Genomic DNA, 17361 nt, shown 5'->3' on the forward strand with positions numbered 1-17361 from the left:
CTTTTCCTTTTTTGTATGAAATGGCTGCCCCAAGCTCGAACCCTTACCATTACCATTACACTTGTCGGTCCAGCTTTATATCATTGCACCATGGCCCTAAATAGAGTGCCTAGAGTGGCATAATAAATTTTTGGGACTGCATTCATAATTCATAAACGACCCAAGTTTCTGAAAATCTAATTGCAAAAGAAAGTCAATCTAAGCAACTCAAACATCCATAATCATGACTGCACCAAATACATGATCACAAATTTCAAAATTTGCTACACGATTAACTCCAATAGTTGACATTGACAACAACATTTGTTAAGCTTCCATCAGCCATCAATGAGAAGTTATACATAAAACTTAAAGACTGGTCATAAAGCAGAAGACACCAGTATAGTTTACATCACCCACCATTTAAGTTCAATATACAATGAAACAAGAATTTCTGCTATTACCTGCTACAGCATTCCAGATGTGAAATATGTTGCAAACAAGTCAGACAACCTGAATCTTGTGATACATAAGTAGTCACAGCTCCTAAAAATGAAATTTAAACTAAGGAAGCAATTTCATAAGTTCATTTACCTACTATATGCTCCAACATTAAAACCAAAAAATGCAAGCATGGCATCCTTTTTCCAAAAAAAAATGTGGACAGAGAACAAGAACCCTACCAATTGCAGAATGCAGTACATAACATGAACTAGAGAAATCTTCTAGAAAAATTTGATGTGCAGCAAAACACAACACAAATGCATGATATTGCAATAAAAGCATAAAATGTCAAGACCTAAAGTTGAGAATTAGTGTTACTAACAAATCACGGCAACTCAAGATTTCAGAAGAAAGAGATTAGACAACCTTGATCCTGGTTTTGTATTGCTTGACTATGCCAGAATCAGCATAAAAATCTCAAGTTGGGGAAACATTCACATCGCATGGACCCTCAGTCCTACAGCTCCGTACAACACGAATCCCTTTGTCAATATCAAGCCTGGAATAACTGAACTCTAATTCCACTTGCATCCCCACTTGATATCAACAAACTGCAATAGAGTTGATGTTCCAATCATTCCAGCTGTCTTCATCAATGCCTAATGACTTTATCCGAAAAAGCATCAACTGTAAATTGCTTATGTGGTTGAAACAAAAATGGGCATATGCAATACCTTATTTTTTCATGTATAAAAAAGCCCATTCAATTCTAAACAAAACCCTATGCCTTGTCTATGACTCCCTGCAAGCATCGATAAAAGCATCTAGCCCACATGATCTAGCCACATCCGACTACACATTTACATGCAGTTTTTCCTTCAATAAGACCAACATGCCCCTCATGTAACAAAAAGACAATATAGTAATGCTATCCTTTTTTAGGCAATGCAATCTTTCAGTATCTAATTAACTTTGAAGGATTTGAGGGTTCTTTTTCTTTTTCTTTTTGGCAGGGTGGGGGTGGGGGTTGTGTGTTAGTCCTTCAACTATACAACACATGAAATCATCATCTTTTTGACTTGGTCATCTAACTAGAAATTAAAGGACTTTTGAAACATGTCACCGTCATCTTATTTATCAGTCAAAACACAAAAATATGCAAGGAATTTAAAGCTTCCAGGTTATCTCTGCACAATAAACAATTGTCAGCATGAATAAGTTAGCATATTTCTGCTTTATAGAAACTAAATAACTTCAGTCAGTTCTTTTTCTACCTTAGTTCCATGAACTAAGGAAAATAAACCAAAGACAAGAAAACATATGCTGCTCTGCTGTTTATCCATCTATAACACAAGAATTTTTCACCACCTTCGCATCATCAACACATCTTAGGTGAGCAACCACTCTCACCCCATACCAGATTCTGGAACCCCATGATTGGCCTGTTCTTGTCTTAAAATGATTAAAAACTATTTCTTTTACTGTCTAGTAGAGATTGGGTTTTCTATTGCTTCAGGCCTTCACAAGATTTAAGGGAAAAGAAAAATTTACATGAATTATTGTGCAAGGAAACCACAAAAAAATAATACAAACAAATACAAATTCCCTTGCAATGTCTGCATAGCTCAAAATTTTAATGTGGGAAAAGACATAGATGACAAACATCTTCAACGATCCAATATATTACATTATGCAAGAAAACTGGGTTTCAATCAACAGGAGCTTGAGCAGGCTAGCACTACGTTTGACACTTGTCTTCAAAAATGATTTATGAGAATTGCAAAGTCTACTTGACTAACATGTCTTTAGAACATTGAAGTTCACTGGCTACTATCCTTCTTCTATGCATACATTATAACTTTGTAGTTAAATACAAAAGCTTTGTGTTTTAACAGAGGAGTTGCATGCGCCACTCAAATGTGAAGCATCAACTAACCGTTACCATATTCAATGGCTCTATGGGACTCATGGAAGTTGCATAGTACCGCTCCAAGTACAAGTTGGAACTAAACAGTGCTCAAGCTTATGAATGTGCCAAGTTGGGGTTCCAGGAGACGTGGTTAAAGCTTCCAAGAGATCTGAAACAGACAGCTGCATATGCAATAATCTTCATAATAAAAAAAGACATGGTAACACATGGCCCACTTCTTACACCAAAAAAAATTTAACCATGAACCTTAGTATAAATGGCTTAATATTCACATACATATGCACGCCATGAATCAACAAAAACTTTGAAATGCAACAAAGCAGTGGTGCTTGACAAGGATCTGCTCTGCATTTTCATATGCACTCCATCCTTTGGGGGCCATTTGGATGCAATCATCCAGACATGCCCTGCATCGAGAAAAGTGAGAAGCATAGAGGCAGGGAAAGCAATCAGTCTGACCTGGAGGGAAAGGGAATGCCAGATATTACCATTTTCTGGTAATGCCGGAAATCACCTTTTAAGAGGAACCCAGTATCTCTATGATTTCATGATTGGGTAATACCACCCATCTCCATCGAAAATTATTGCATGCACTGCATGCACGGCCATGCTGGTGCACGCCATCGATCGCCACGGTGTATTGCTGTGAGGCTCCCTGAGATGAGTGCGCGATGAATGCAAACCATGTGTGAGCATGCAGTGATTGGTGATGTGCACCAGCATGGCCGTGCATGCAGTGCATGCAATAATTTCCCCATCCCCATAGCACCATATTATTCACTTCCCCCTTCTCCTCCACAACACTTCATTGTTGTAGGGATCCTGTACGAACAACATATGCAACAAGGAGCTGCTCTATTATTAAAAACGAATCCTAGATTTCTCTAGGCTCTGTTTGGATGCTAGCATCCTGTTTCCATGGGAAGCAAGCAAGGAGAAGCACAGAGGCAGGAGGCAATCAACACAGCCCCAAGGGGCTAGAAGCACCCAAACCTAAAGTTTGGGAGCCAGAAAAACCACCATTAAAGGGAATCCAGCATTCGTATAATTTGATCGTGTGATCCCCACCATGCTTTCACATCCTCCTCACTATCCATTGGTGTAGGGATATTCCACGAACAACATATGCAGGCATCCAAACAAGTCAGTAGCATGTATAATTGCTAAACCCTCAGCTAACAGTGAACACAAATTGGGTGAAACATGCTTGTCAACATTATATTGAGTAATCAAATAATCTAAAAATTCCTAACACATTAAAAGGTTAAAAATGCAGAAACAGAAACAACTACATGAATTTTCCACTCCAAAAAAAAAATGTTTGACTGGCACATGGAGCAACATGGCCTAAACATGATCACATAATCACACCCAAATATTTCCTTTGAAATAGCTACAATTAGTTTGTTCAGCCAACACATATAAGGATGCAGCCAAATTGGGTTACAGCCAAACAGGTAATTAGACAGGAAGAAACTTCTCATCATAAAATTCATCACAAATCTAAAACCATAATCAAAGCCAAGAAGCATCCATCTTGCTCTTATCCAGGAATTCATTACTATTGGAATGGGATGTATCTACTACAACTGTTATCTTTCCTCACAACTCCTATCCATGTTAGATTGGGTCTTCGCTCCCCTCATGTCCTCCTTGTAGGGGGCCAGATCTCATCAAATCTTCACTAACACAGTAGCACCATCTTGGTTCTCCAAAACTTCATCCTCAATCAGTGCAGCCAGAAACATATCTGGTCATACCAGAGATCTGCCTCTTATCATCTCAATCATGCTTGCTACATGGGCTAGGACTGCTTTATAATACAGTCTAAACAATAAATAAAAGCAGCCCTGCAATCTTATAAATTTTATGCTAAAAGGCAACCATAAAGCACCTGTTCAACTCCCTCCATCACATTTTTCCGTACCACATAAAGCACCCCCATTCAAATGATAGAATAAGAAAACTAAGTTATTCAACCCCAGTATTTCTCCAATAATATCATGACATTATTCCACTGCATTAACATCAGCTTTCATACAGAACAGTTATACACAAGGATCCAGTCCACTGCCTACAGTGAGCTCAAAAAATGTCAAATTAAAAAAATCCTCTAAAAAATTCCAAAATCATTGAAAATACTCAACTCAAAGGCTGCTCTGGTTCTTGTTCACTGTCAATCACAACAATAAATTGTCCCCTACATAGGATTAAAATCAGCTATATCTACCTCATGAGGTGAAATAAAACATGAGATAGCCAGTTAATTTTGCATTTTTTAACTTGCGATTCAGCCCTTATGTTATAAATCTATATGCAACTTTTTACTCAACATAATAAGAAAAACAAAAATCTTGATTTTCAAACTTTTCTGAATCTATAGTTTGATCAAATACTAACAGAATACTAAATAACAAACAATTTCAAACTCTAGTATCTTCCATTTCCTAGTTCTATGCAAAAATATTCATAATTTTGAAGGCTGCTCCAATTCTTTTTCACTGACAATTGCAATAATTCATTGTCCCGCACATGGACTAAAATCTGCTATATCCACCTCATGAGGTGAAATAAAACATGATATAGCAAGTTTTATTTGCATTTTGTTTTATTTAAGATTCAGCCCTTATATAACCAATCTATATGCAACTTTTTCATCAACATAATAAGAAAAGAAATGTCAAGATTTTCAAACTTTTCTGAGTTTACAATTTCAAACTCTAAAGAATAGAAAATGATCAACAATATTGTGATCAAATAATAAAGAATAGAAAATGATTAACAATTTCAAACTCTGATCTCCCATTACCTAGTTCCATATATAAATATGCATGTATGTACAATATATATGATGTATGTATGTGTGTTTATGTGTGCATAGAGGGAGAGAAACATGTGTGTATATATATAGAGAGAGAGAGAGAAAAGGAAGGAGTCAGAGAGAGAGAGAGAGAGGCTTAAGGCCTCCCCAAAAGTATCTACCTTTTGAAATTAATGTTTTCAATTAAATGAAAGCAAACAAAGTATTTAGGTGCCTTTAATTCCGCTCCTCCCCAATGAGAACAACTTTGAAATATAAATCAAAATATCAAACCTAGCAATCCAAAACCCCGGCAAATCGTGTCCAACACTTAGGACAGTGGATATCCCATCCCATCTCGATCCATTTCCCCATTTATCTCATATCGACATTCAAGAGTGTGTTGTCCCAACAATCAGGACGGTGGGACACCCCCACTATCCCACCAGTATTTAAAACCTTGCTCACGCATGTTGTCCTCGAAAACACTAAGTATTAGCAAGAATTCTATCTAGATCATATAGAATTTAAACACAATGAATTTGAAGTCACGAAAGGATACTATTTAGAGAGACAATGATCCAAAAGCAATAATTAGAGGAAAGTGATCCAAGTCAACAAGGAACACTAATTATAACAGCCTCAAGATGCACAGCAACATCAGATATCAAACAGTTATATGAATGAATGGATGTTTTTGAATAACTATGAACTATCTACATACATATCAATTTGCACAAATATACCATAGATACTATATAACTAAAATTCATGATTGCAGTTAGTGACAGTCTGACAGACACAATGAATAGAATAAATACTCTATGTTATATTATTCTATTTTGAGAATGCTATACCATCACAATCAACTAATTACGAACTAGGCACCTTAGAGCCTTAAGAAAATTTTCACCTTTTTTTCAGATGCTAACCACAAAATTTAGTTACACAACCATGTTGACATATAAACATGGGTTCAATATCAAAAGAGGCGAACAAAGTATTGTATACATGACCGGTTTGCATAGAATAAATTTAGGCTCTATTCGGGGGAAAAGAAAGTAAAAGAAAACAAATTTTGTTAAAGAGAAAACTTTTACACTAGTTGGTATTAAAAGAAAACTTCAAGTACAATAAAAAAGAAAAAAAAAGAGTGAAGGGCCATAATTTTTCTTCTCCAAAATGTAACAATTTTGAGAGAAAACAACAAGAACACAAGTGATTCAGGATAACTTATCCCCATTTTAACCACTTTCTCTGGGACTTTATTATTTTCTTAATTCAGCCAAACATGAGAAAACTGCTAATTTTCCTTCTGCTGATTTACTCTTTGTTTTTATTCATTTTATCAGCAACCAAACAGTGCATTAACAAACCATATCATCTTCATTAAACCATTTTATCCATGAAGCTCTCAGACAACCAATTCAGTAAAAACATGCTGCAACCTGCAGCTACCAGTACCTTCTAAATGTGACAATTCCACAAAGTGTCCCCCTTTAAGTTCGTTGATTTCATTATCCACTGTTTTCTCGTGCTATAAATAACAACTTCTAAACTTCACTTTCTGAATTGAATTAACAAAGTCAGTCTACAGAGAAGTTATTCTTTCCTGATAGAAAAATGTAACATAACTTCAAATTGCTGTCTTAATTTAGGATATCCACATCTGATCCAGTAATGTGAACTCCACTTCAATCTCTGACTTTACAATGAGAGAATGAACTTGTAAGTACTTCTGACTTAACTGATTCTTAAGTAGCCTGATCGGGTCTGCTCAGATTCAGCTTCATCTCTAAGCTGACCTCCACATATGCTAAGCTCTCCAACATTTAAAACAACCAATTGCATGACAAAATGAATTATTCAACAAGTTACTAATCATTAGACCAAATCAAAGTATCCACATGGAAGTCATCTGCAAGATGTAGTGTTTACCATTAAGACTCCAGCTCAATTAATTATAAATCTTAGCATCATCTTAGCATAGGTCTTGATAATCTTCAGTTCCTTAATTGCCATAGTTGAAAACTAAATGAAACATAAATGCTTCATGGAGCACAAAGCATCAAGCAAATAACAGCTTTGTTCTAAAGTTTCCTGCTTATGCATGAGCTGTGGACTAATATTGCTTATTACAGCAGATGACGAATGGCAGAAACACATGATAAAGTTCATATAAGCTCCATATATCATTATCGATAGCAGAAAATTTTATACAGCTCTCTGTCTAAAGATTGAACAAAAAAATGTAAATATCTGAGACGTTTCAAAAGTAAATGCATAATATACCAAGCCAACTATCTGCAAATCCTAGTAGTATATTTGAGAATGTTTTGCACTTCCATTCAAACATTGCTCAGTATGCACAACTCCAACAGTTTCACCAGCATCTAAGCATTACAAAATTTTAGTTATCCATGGTAAATGACACTTGAAATTATCGCCAGAAGAAACAAAACTAGACCAACATAGGATGCAATTTGAAAATCACATCTATCAACACCATCATATCCCCAATCATGTCATGGAAAGAGCGATCTGACTCAGATATCTCAACATGCTGAAGCAGATCAACATTTCCTAATGGAGTTCTTGTATAATATCATTTAACAATTCTGAAATAGTGATGATCCTCGTCATCTCTCTTTCAGCATAACGATTCAAAATTGATCAGATTAGTACCATCCTGACTTACAAAGCCCAAAATTACAGTAACGAAACCTTCCAACTTCATGTGATATCATATGTTCCACGTCAAAGAGGAAACTCGGACAAGAAGTAGCATAATATGACACTCCACAACACTACAATGTAAGGCAATAACAGACAAGTTGGAGCACGAAGAATAAATTCGTCCAGTCACATTCAGCGTCCAGTTAAAAATTAAAATAGTCGTAAGAAAACAAAAGGATGAATTTAGATTCCACCCTGAAAACTACCACATTCATGGTCCCATAAGAAGGATCAACAGCAACAGCAAAGCTTCCGAAGCATATACAAATCAACAATGATGATACAACTCGTAAACACGATGGGCCATATTACATGCTGCAATATCCATATTATTTTTGTACTTCATGCTACAATTCTTTGGAGCACAGAACTGAAGACCAAAAGGAAATGTCAATGGAACTGCAAAGGAGGATTATCATCAAATCCACTAAAAAACTTACAATTGCAACCAGTGACAAACATATTCAGAAATCTTCATAAGAACCTTATTTAGAGCCTTTTTCATCAGAAGGGAAACTTGATAATATAGTTTGGCAAAGAAAAGATTCCTCACAACAACAACATAAGCAGCTTTCTTGAAAAAGCATCGGACACTACTTCAGAGACCCTCCAATTTAATCAAGATCGATTACACTTTTTCTAAGAAAAAAAAAAGTAAATCCCTGATAACAAGAGATTAAATAGTTCTAGAACCACAAGAGCAACTTTAACAACTTGAATTCTATCCCTTGCATACAAAAGCAACATAAACAAGTATTCAATGGAAAGAATACCAAATGTGATCTCTTAAACATCTACTAGAATGCTTGTATCAAATAGGAATCATTGATATAGTAATATTAACCACTCCTCTCTCTCACTCCACTTGGAAACCACAAAAAGAATTGCAGTCATAGTCTTCATGTTTTGTTTCATCAAATATTTTGTACTATAAAATCAAATGCACACTTTTAGTATGCCATTTCATAATCAGGAAGATCTCTGATTGTATAATCCTGTGAATTCCATGGGCTCTAAATACTTTGCCAACTTTAACAGATTAGTCAACCAGCAGATCCAAAATTAATGGTTTTCCCATTTGTTTTGTTCAGCATTCCAACAGATCAAATACATTCATCACCAACAAAGAGCAAATTACTTTTATCCAAACATAGATGTTATCTCCAAGTTGACTTCAAGAGTTCACACTTGATGAGTGAAGTTAATTAAAACATAGATACTCTACTTCCGATTGGTTTCATCATAAAATAGGCTATCCAGCACTATCTCACACACAAATGGCATAAGCCTAAATAGTTTCTCCAAGGAAAATAAACTAGACCAAACTATACTTGGAATCCTAGTTGCCAAGAAAGTTCTAAGAGATCGACCAATTCAATGTACAATAAAAGGGACAACTGAGATCATCATCTTATCAAGAAAGTGCTTCCGCCTGCAGCATCATACCCGCATTTGCAAATTACTGGCAATAAACAAAAATAATTTATAATGAGATACTAAGAAGAAAAGATGATATATGCAACTGGAATTTTCTGATGGAAGTGCCTGACATTACCATCTAATAATAATAGCCGCCCCCTGAACGTTCACCTCCATAAAGAGATGAATATGTGCTACCCCCATACTGCATAATAGATAAAAGTAAGGTAAGATGCAGGAAAGATCTGAGTGAAGTGCACAAAAAGAGTATAATTATATACTTACATCTGAACCATAATAATCATGTGAATACAGACCACTCAATCCCAATGAATCTAGAGAACATAGACAATAAGACGCTCAGGCAAACATTAACAAAATCCTCTAGTAGCATCAAAAATGCACAATTAACTTTGCTCAAAAGAACAGAGAATTCAAACCTCGATAGCGACTCCCACCAGCCAATGGATCAGGATGATCAAAACGAGGACGTATTCTAGGCCCAGGTTCCAAGTAACCAGGATCGTGCTCCTAAAGCAAAGAAATATGTAAGATATATTAATCAATCATTAATAAGACAACAAACAAATGTGGACATCAAATATATCTATATATATAATACCAACCATCATTGAAAATGGACGCTTGATACCATGCCCAACATCTCCATAAAAGTAAGGATCTTCACCAAGGTGTCGAGAACCAAAAGGTCCACCAAACTCCTCCTCTGGTAGATATGGCGGCCTCCTGGATGGGAAGGCTCTTCCACGACCTCTATCAAAAGCACCATGCCTTGCTGATGTCGAAACTCTTCCACCACCTGTTAGTAGCAAATCATGATAATCCCTTAACTCTTGTAACTCTGAGAGAAACAAAGCAAACAAATGCTCTGTAACCACCTCTTTTTCTTTGGAATGGCATTTATTTTCTCTTCTTTGTATAATTGTCAGAGAGACAAAATTCGACTTACCTCGGAATCCAAATGGCCTCCTACCATGGAATTCAGAAGGTGGGATTTCTAGATTGTCCTCAGCTGGAAAAGAAAATCTTCCACCTCTTCCATATCCACGAAAATTAAAACCCCTCCCACCCTGAAAGCCTGCCCTATGAGAAAAATATCTTCCCCTACCAAATCCCCTACCTGGTGACACAAGAAAAACTTCAGTGAGGTAAAAGGTAGCAGAAGATACAAAAGTTCAAACAGTTGGCAACTAGCACTTACCAAACCTAGAATAAACGCCCATGCCAGTGTGTCCAATGCGAAACCCACCACTCATTCCATCCTTTACAGCCTGAGTTTTGGGTAATGGATTGGCAAGTCTAGCTCTTGCTTTCATCTGGAAAACCATAAAAAATGGTTAAGTTCCTAGGCTACATGTAAAACAAAATTTAAGTAATAAAATTACACATCATAATTTGGAGTTTTCTGATATATATTCTAATAATATCAAGTTTGATATCCATATGGAGGGAAAAGCCACATTTCCAACTTTTGATACGCTAGGCATATAAGTTTGAAACCACAATACCTTACCCACAGCACTCCTAGATGCTGGTTTTAATCATGTCTAATTCATATGCCTTTCAGAAGCAACTAAAAATAAAGGAAAGAGAAACAAATATCAATAGGCTAGTATGAAACCAAAATTGCTCAAGGAATTGCAAAAGGGTGTCTGTTTAGATCACTAATAATAGAGTTGCATTTTATAAGAAAAAAATAGTAGGAATATATTTCATAACTTTTTCCTTGAGATTCGTGGGGAAGCAAATGGAGGAAGAGAAAAATGAAGTTGTATATAATCATGTCTCTTAGTGTTGTCTATTTTTTTTAATTTTAACGAAAATGCAACCTGCTACCTGCATTCAGATTTACCCTATCAGGTATTAGATTGGATTACATTCTCAGAGATTTGCTTGTTTGCATCTAAGAGAGTAACACATGTTACATATTTGTGTATGCATACAATAACTGGTCAATTCAGGAATTGAACCACTTTTTAGAAGATCTAAAGCTCTACCACTAACAAGGGTCAAAGAGTGGTATCTTTTAAGGAATTCAATGGCAACATAATGCAGAAAATGACACAGATAAAATGGAGAAGCCAACAAAGCAGGGTCCAGGATATTCCCTCTCTTAAGTGTAAGGCCTCCTGTCACAATCCTCTAGATCCCCTACCAAACCAGCAAAACAAAACTCAGATTACCAGATTCTCTGTAGGCAATCTATCAATAATGATAGATATATAGAACTTGGCAGATCTAAAGCCATAAAGAACCGAATACCTTTGGGGTTGGGTGGTTGGACTTTCTAAGAACAGATTTTCGGCAGAAGAGACACTCCCTATCTCCAACTCCATTATACCCAGGCCACCAAATAGACAAGTAAAACATTGAGCTCTAAAAAGAGTGATAATCATCACAATCAAGATATCAACCCAAAACCTAATAAAGGAGGATTTCTTTAAATCACTTCTAAATATAGACTCAAATTAGAAGAGAAAAGATAGATAGTGATGACATCATAATATTTATGCCACCATATAGAATGATAAGATAAAGGCTACAAACAAAATAATGTGAGCATGAAATCAACTCTAAGGCAAGTAGTAACATACCAAACAACATGTAACCAAATTGAAAGATGCTTATGGATAGAATCTATCTTTCCTCAAGATCCATTCAATTTTGCAAATTATCAAGCACCACCATGCAGCATAGGATCGCTAAAGCTTGATGACTAAAGCCAAGCAAGCAATTTCTTGTAAGGTTGATATGGCTGGTAAAGGAAGCACCCAGATCATGTTCTTTGACTTATTCCCTATATGAGCCAATAAGAACTTGGATCATAACCTTAAATGTTCACATCTCGCATTGAATACATTAGGATAGGATCCACAAGAAATGGAGTTTTTGACCTTCACAATTATTTCATAATGATCTTTGGAGACTATCCATGAAGATGGTTCTTTAGCAGTTTGACTTGACCACCCTCTCAATGTCTTAAGATTTCTAAAATAATTTTGATGATGACTTCTGATTCTTAAAAAATTTATCAATGCACTGGTGCATCCAAACAGTTTATTTTTCCAAAGTACCAAAAGCAGAACTTTGTCGTTAGTAGAAGTTCAATTTCTTAACAGCCAGCATCTGATGATTTTATAGCATAACATGCGAGTCAACTAGAATGATAAGAAAAAGATAAACATGGGCCATAAGTTTCTTGTGTTGTTGTCAATTACAAAAAAAAAAAAAATAGCTTAAGTGCTAATATAGCTGTATGCCTGTATTAAAAGTACCTTGGACTTGCCATCACCCAATTCACTGTTATTCACACCTTCAACACAAGCAACAGCAGCTTCATGAGTTGTAAAGTTTACAAATCCAAAATCTTTCCTCTTGGCAGTTGACATATTCCGGGCTAGCACAACACGCTCAATCTCTCCAAACCCTTTAAATTGCTCTTTCACACGATCCTCGTCCCAATATGGTGGCAGCCCATCAACAAAAACCGATTTAACCTGCATCAATAATAAAACACAGCTAAATCATGATAGACCAAAACCAGGAAAATGGAGAGCTCTGCACAGTGAAAGGGCAAGAATGGAGCAAAAAAATGGATTTATAAAACAAACACCTGGGCCATAACTTCTGGATCTGGTTCACGTAATGGCTCAGCAAAAGCCACTTTGGCAGTCCTCTCAGGGTGGCCAAAAATAACATCTGGCTTTTGGAGCCTCTTGTAGGCAAGCATTGCCTCTGCATGGCAAGAAAACTCAAGGAAAGCAAATCCCCGGCTCAGACCTTCATTTTGGGTGTCCGCAACAAGAGTGATACTCTCAACTCCATCAACTCCATAATCCTTAAGTTTTCTCCTAATCTAAAAGTCCACAATAATAAAATAACAAAACATCACCATTTCTCCAACAATATGTGGTTACTAAACATAAATTTGCATAGAAATAAGTGAACCATACAGCTTCCTTTGTCCATGTGTTACAGATGTTGCCTAAAAATAATGTGTCATTGTCCTCACTTGGTGCAATGCCGCAGCGCTTGCCACGTATCTGAGATCAAACACAATTAAATCACTAAAGAAACAAATTGTGTAAAAGCAATGCTAAGAAAATTTTGTCAAAATCTCCTAAAACGATCAACCTGGTTACGTGACCCAAAAAAATCACTCAGGTTACGTGGTTCAGGTACTGCTTCATATATAGCAGTAGTTCAACAGATATGGCCTGACAGTCATCTACAGACCCAAAAATTAAAAGCATTGCCTATTCCACTTACTCAGTCACATTATTATGTTACCTTTTCCAAAGAGAAAGCAAGAAAACCAATACTAGATAGAGTCAATAGAAAAATAAAAATAAAATCTTACAACAGGATTTTTCAATTCCGAGAGCGCCTTGGCAGCCTGCTCCTTGTTGGCAAACTTCACAAATGCAAAGCCTTTGTTCTTGTTGGTAGCAAAATCTTTGTGGAGCCGGACCTCAACAACCTCCCCAACCTTCTCAAATGCCTTCTTCAGATCATCGTCCACAGCATCACGATCCAGACCCCCAACGAAGATCTCCTGCTCTTTCTTCATCTTCCTCTTCTTAGCCATGTCTGAAATCTCAAACTCCTCCTCTTCCTCCACCGGGGCACCTTCATCTTCTCCCCCCATCACTGCCTCCTCTCCTCCCCCTGCTGCGTCCTCCTCCCCACCCACAAGCTCCTCATCACCAGGCTCTTGGAAAGACTCAGGCTCCCCCTCCTCCATCTGCTGGTCCTCCGCATCCTCTTCTTCTTCTTCTTCATTCTTTGCAGAATCACTCTCCAGCTCATTGTTAATATCCAGAACGGTATCAACTTTCGGCTCCTCCTCCTTACGCGCATCTTCGTCTCCAGCTTTCGGTTGTGGCTCTTCCATCGCTTCCTCCCCCTTTGGTGGTTCTGGCTCTTCCACGGCATCCTCAACTTTTGATGGTGCTTCCTCCACCTTAGCAGCAGCTGCAGCAGCCTTCCCACCCAGCGGCAGCTTGGCCTTCCCACCGGCCTTCTTCTCCGGAGGAGATTTCACGGCCGAAGCCGGCTTCTTCACATCGGCCGGCGTCGCCACTTCCTCAACTGGATCAGTCACACATATTACCAAACACTTGCGCTACAACAACAAAAATCGAAGGTTCCATAAACTAAGTTTTCTACCTTTGGGTCCCGGCTTAGCATCGGACGTGGCTGCTGCAGGGGCAGAGGAAGCGGCGGCGGCAGCGGCAGCGGCAGCGGCGGCGGCGGCGGTGGCCGCCGCAGCTGCAGCCTTGGCTGCGGACTGCTTGCCGGCGCCTTTGGCGGACTTGGCTCCCGATTTGGGCGTGGATTTGGGAGCGGTCTCCGGTGTTTTATCGGCGGAAGCATCCTTCTTGGCCGGAGGCGTCTTCTTGGCCGCCCCAGATCTGGTACTGTCGGTATTTCGCGTCCTCATGATTCCAAATAACAAAAACCTAACGGAGAAAATTAGAGAGAAACTCGGTAAGGGACCCGAGAAATTTGAAAAAAAAAATTGAAAGAGGCGAAAAAGAGAAGAAAAGAGAATTCCGTATTTTTCTGAATAATTCGCAAACGCACCTCGGGAGAGCAGAGGAGAAAGAAGTGGGAGCGCTGATACAGAACGGGGAGCGGATAGAGCAGAGAGAGGCAGGAGCTGGATGGAGCCTTCGAGGAAGCTGGGCGTGTAGGGTTTTTTCGGCTCTCCCCGACCCGACGAGATCTTAATAGTGTGGATCGAATATGGTCGAATATGAGAACCGGTTCGAGGAAACGGTTTAACACATGGAAACGGGCTTAATTGGGTGACCGCCGCCTTGGAGGCCATCGGAAATCGACGCGACGTGCCCTAATCACAGGGCGGAAAAAAATGCAGTGCTTGGGGGCATTGCTGATTGGGTTCCGAACCTGTCTGGTGCAATAGATCATATACCGATCCGACAATCTGATTGTTCTCTCTTACACACTGATCATATGCCTCTCCTTTATGGAGAAATTATACCCCGCACAACATGCACTGTAGGGCGGAGCACCGCACACTTATTTTTATCTTTCATTTATTAAGACAAGTGCATGATGAATAAAGCACGTGAGAATGAGACGAGATGATTGATATGATGTACCGCTATGAGATGCATGTGGTGATGGATATAATTGTCTCTTTTTATGATATGCAAATTAAAAATAAAAAAAACAAGGGCACCTCCTCTATCTACATTGGAGGGAAAGTGTCAAATTTTCTTATGTAGAAATCCAAAATCTACGTTGTTAAGTGAGAGATAAGAATAAGAAGGTGGCATGCTTATCCTAGCTATATATTAGGAGTCCTAATTAGACTCAAACTTGAGAGCATTAAAAGGCACTCACAAATAGGGACCGTCCGTTTCGATAAGGCACATGCCAAGCACCATAGGCAAGGAGTCAACCATAAGGAAGTGCAACCTAGAAGCACCACAACTAGCAGGGCTATTGGAAACCTCCCTTGTCTGGTTGCCCTCAATTGGATCCAAAAAGTGACCATGTCCAATATTACTTGACATAACTTGGGCCCAATTCCTGTATCCAAAGTTTACCATACCGATCGGTACCATACTATACTGGGTGTATTATAATGTACCTGTATCGAACCGATATATAGTACCATTATGTAGTACCATATCGTACTTAAGGCTACACATGGGTTGGGTCACGATCCGACTCGGCCTAACCAGCTTAGATCCGATCCGACTTGATTTAAAAGACCCATGGGGCCAGAACGGGTTCTAAAATTGGACTCATTCTATGTTCCAGGTCGGTTTGGATTTCCAAGTGATTGTGTGCAGAGATTCTTACCTCTACAAGTGATAGACTGAAACACATATAACTAACCCACACCTTGATATAAAAACTTGGGTTTATAGTACCCTACTCAGCATGTCCTTGCTCAGACAATTGCTCTCCTACAAAATCAAATCTAAGTATCAAAAAAAAAATTATAAAGTGAAAGTCGACAGCCCAGAACTCTCTACTGTGGTCCATTAGAGGTACACCACTAATATCCCCCGAGTCCTTTCCACAAAATCCCATGGATCATTTAAAGAGAGAGGGAAAGGAGAAAGGAAGAGGAGGAGAGTGAAAGAGCGTGAGAAGAGAAAGCAAAAATGAGAGAGAACCATGGAAACTCTCTCTCTCTCTCTCTCTCTCTCTCTCTCTCTCTCTCACTCTCTCTCAAAATAGAGAAAAGAAAAGAGAGGGTTGGCTGAGCGGTTGCAATGGTCATAGAGTAGTAGCCCACGACAGTGCTTGGCGGCATCAATAGCTGGCGACAACGGTCGGCCAGCGGAAGAGAAAAGGAAAAGAACAATAAGGGAATTAGTCTAAAAATAGGGAATGAAGGAGGTTCAGCATCAATCATGGCTAGATCACCAGCCGACGGCCAATGTTTCGCCATGCAGTCACAAAACACTCAAGAGAGTAGCTGTGGCCTCGACAACTAGTAGTAACCAACAGTGGCAGGTCGCAAAAATAGAACCAAAGAAGACTCTATTCCAAGATAATCCGGTGACTCATCAAGTCTAATCAAGCCGAGGAATGATGTCTTGAAATGAGGAAGAGTGTGGAGCAGAAAGATTCAAGACTATTACCTCAACTCTGGCGAGGCATCAAGGCCGACTTGACAAAGAGTCTCAATGGGAAACCAAGAAAGTCATGGCGATCATCGACGACGACTAACGGTAAAATCAGTGGAGGAGGGATCTTCCTTTATAAAGGAGCCCTAGCGCTCCGCTCAAGTTCGACAACCCTAAGTCTCCAGCTTCCGACAGGGTCAAGAGAGATAAACCCACATAAGGGGTCTTCATGTGGGGTCTTCCTCCAACACATGCAAAGCATGCGCAAGGAACCAATCCAGGCCACTTTAGGCCAATTCAGAATATCACAATGCTAATGGTATTTATTATGCTGCATGGCCATTCTTTTTTTTTTCCCCTCTTCTTTGGCTAGTATGCAAATCATTTTCTTTTACATGTTGTTGCTATGCTCTATTTAT

General features: G+C 38.5%; 1 protein-coding gene across 4 annotated transcripts; it reads right to left on the minus strand.

Moving 5' to 3' along the window:
- Positions 1–241: 241 nt before the first annotated feature.
- LOC103723251 (heterogeneous nuclear ribonucleoprotein Q-like) lies at positions 242–15108 on the minus strand. Of its 4 annotated transcripts, XR_003382880.2 has the most exons (14): positions 14916–15108; positions 14499–14791; positions 13690–14420; positions 13283–13372; positions 12943–13185; positions 12605–12826; positions 10531–10645; positions 10279–10449; positions 9935–10170; positions 9749–9839; positions 9594–9643; positions 9445–9513; positions 2630–9351; positions 2075–2501 (listed from the first exon to the last, which is right to left on the minus strand). XR_003382880.2 is itself a non-coding variant. In XM_026800023.2 (13 exons), the coding sequence occupies exons 2-12, from the start codon at positions 14770–14772 to the stop codon at positions 9448–9450; spliced, it is 2289 nt and encodes a 762-aa protein (XP_026655824.2). In that variant the 5' UTR covers positions 14773–14791; positions 14916–15108; the 3' UTR covers positions 242–2501; positions 9445–9447. The 4 variants fall into 4 exon arrangements, 3 of the variants coding, with proteins under 3 accessions (XP_026655824.2, XP_008812339.2, XP_026655823.2); XM_026800023.2 differs by lacking the exon at positions 2630–9351 and having other exon boundaries at positions 242–2501; XM_008814117.4 differs by lacking the exon at positions 2075–2501 and having other exon boundaries at positions 2592–9351; positions 9935–10128.
- Positions 15109–17361: the final 2253 nt, after the last annotated feature.

Source organism: Phoenix dactylifera, unplaced genomic scaffold, assembly GCF_009389715.1.
Source record: "Phoenix dactylifera cultivar Barhee BC4 unplaced genomic scaffold, palm_55x_up_171113_PBpolish2nd_filt_p 001585F, whole genome shotgun sequence".
In the NCBI taxonomy this organism is placed as follows: Eukaryota; Viridiplantae; Streptophyta; class Magnoliopsida; order Arecales; family Arecaceae; genus Phoenix; species Phoenix dactylifera.

What these genes read in the sequence shown, in the direction of transcription:
- LOC103723251 (XM_026800023.2), bottom strand. Translation starts at nt 14,772, where the DNA reads ATGAGGACGCGAAATACCGACAGTACCAGATCTGGGGCGGCCAAGAAG. An exon ending in ATCCAGAAGTTATGGCCCAG is followed by an intron (nt 12,827 to 12,942) that starts GTGTTTGTTTTA and finishes TTATTGATGCAG; the next exon opens with GTTAAATCGGTTTTTGTTGA. An exon ending in ATGATTATTATGGTTCAGAT is followed by an intron (nt 9,514 to 9,593) that starts GTAAGTATATAA and finishes TCTATTATGCAG; the next exon opens with TATGGGGGTAGCACATATTC.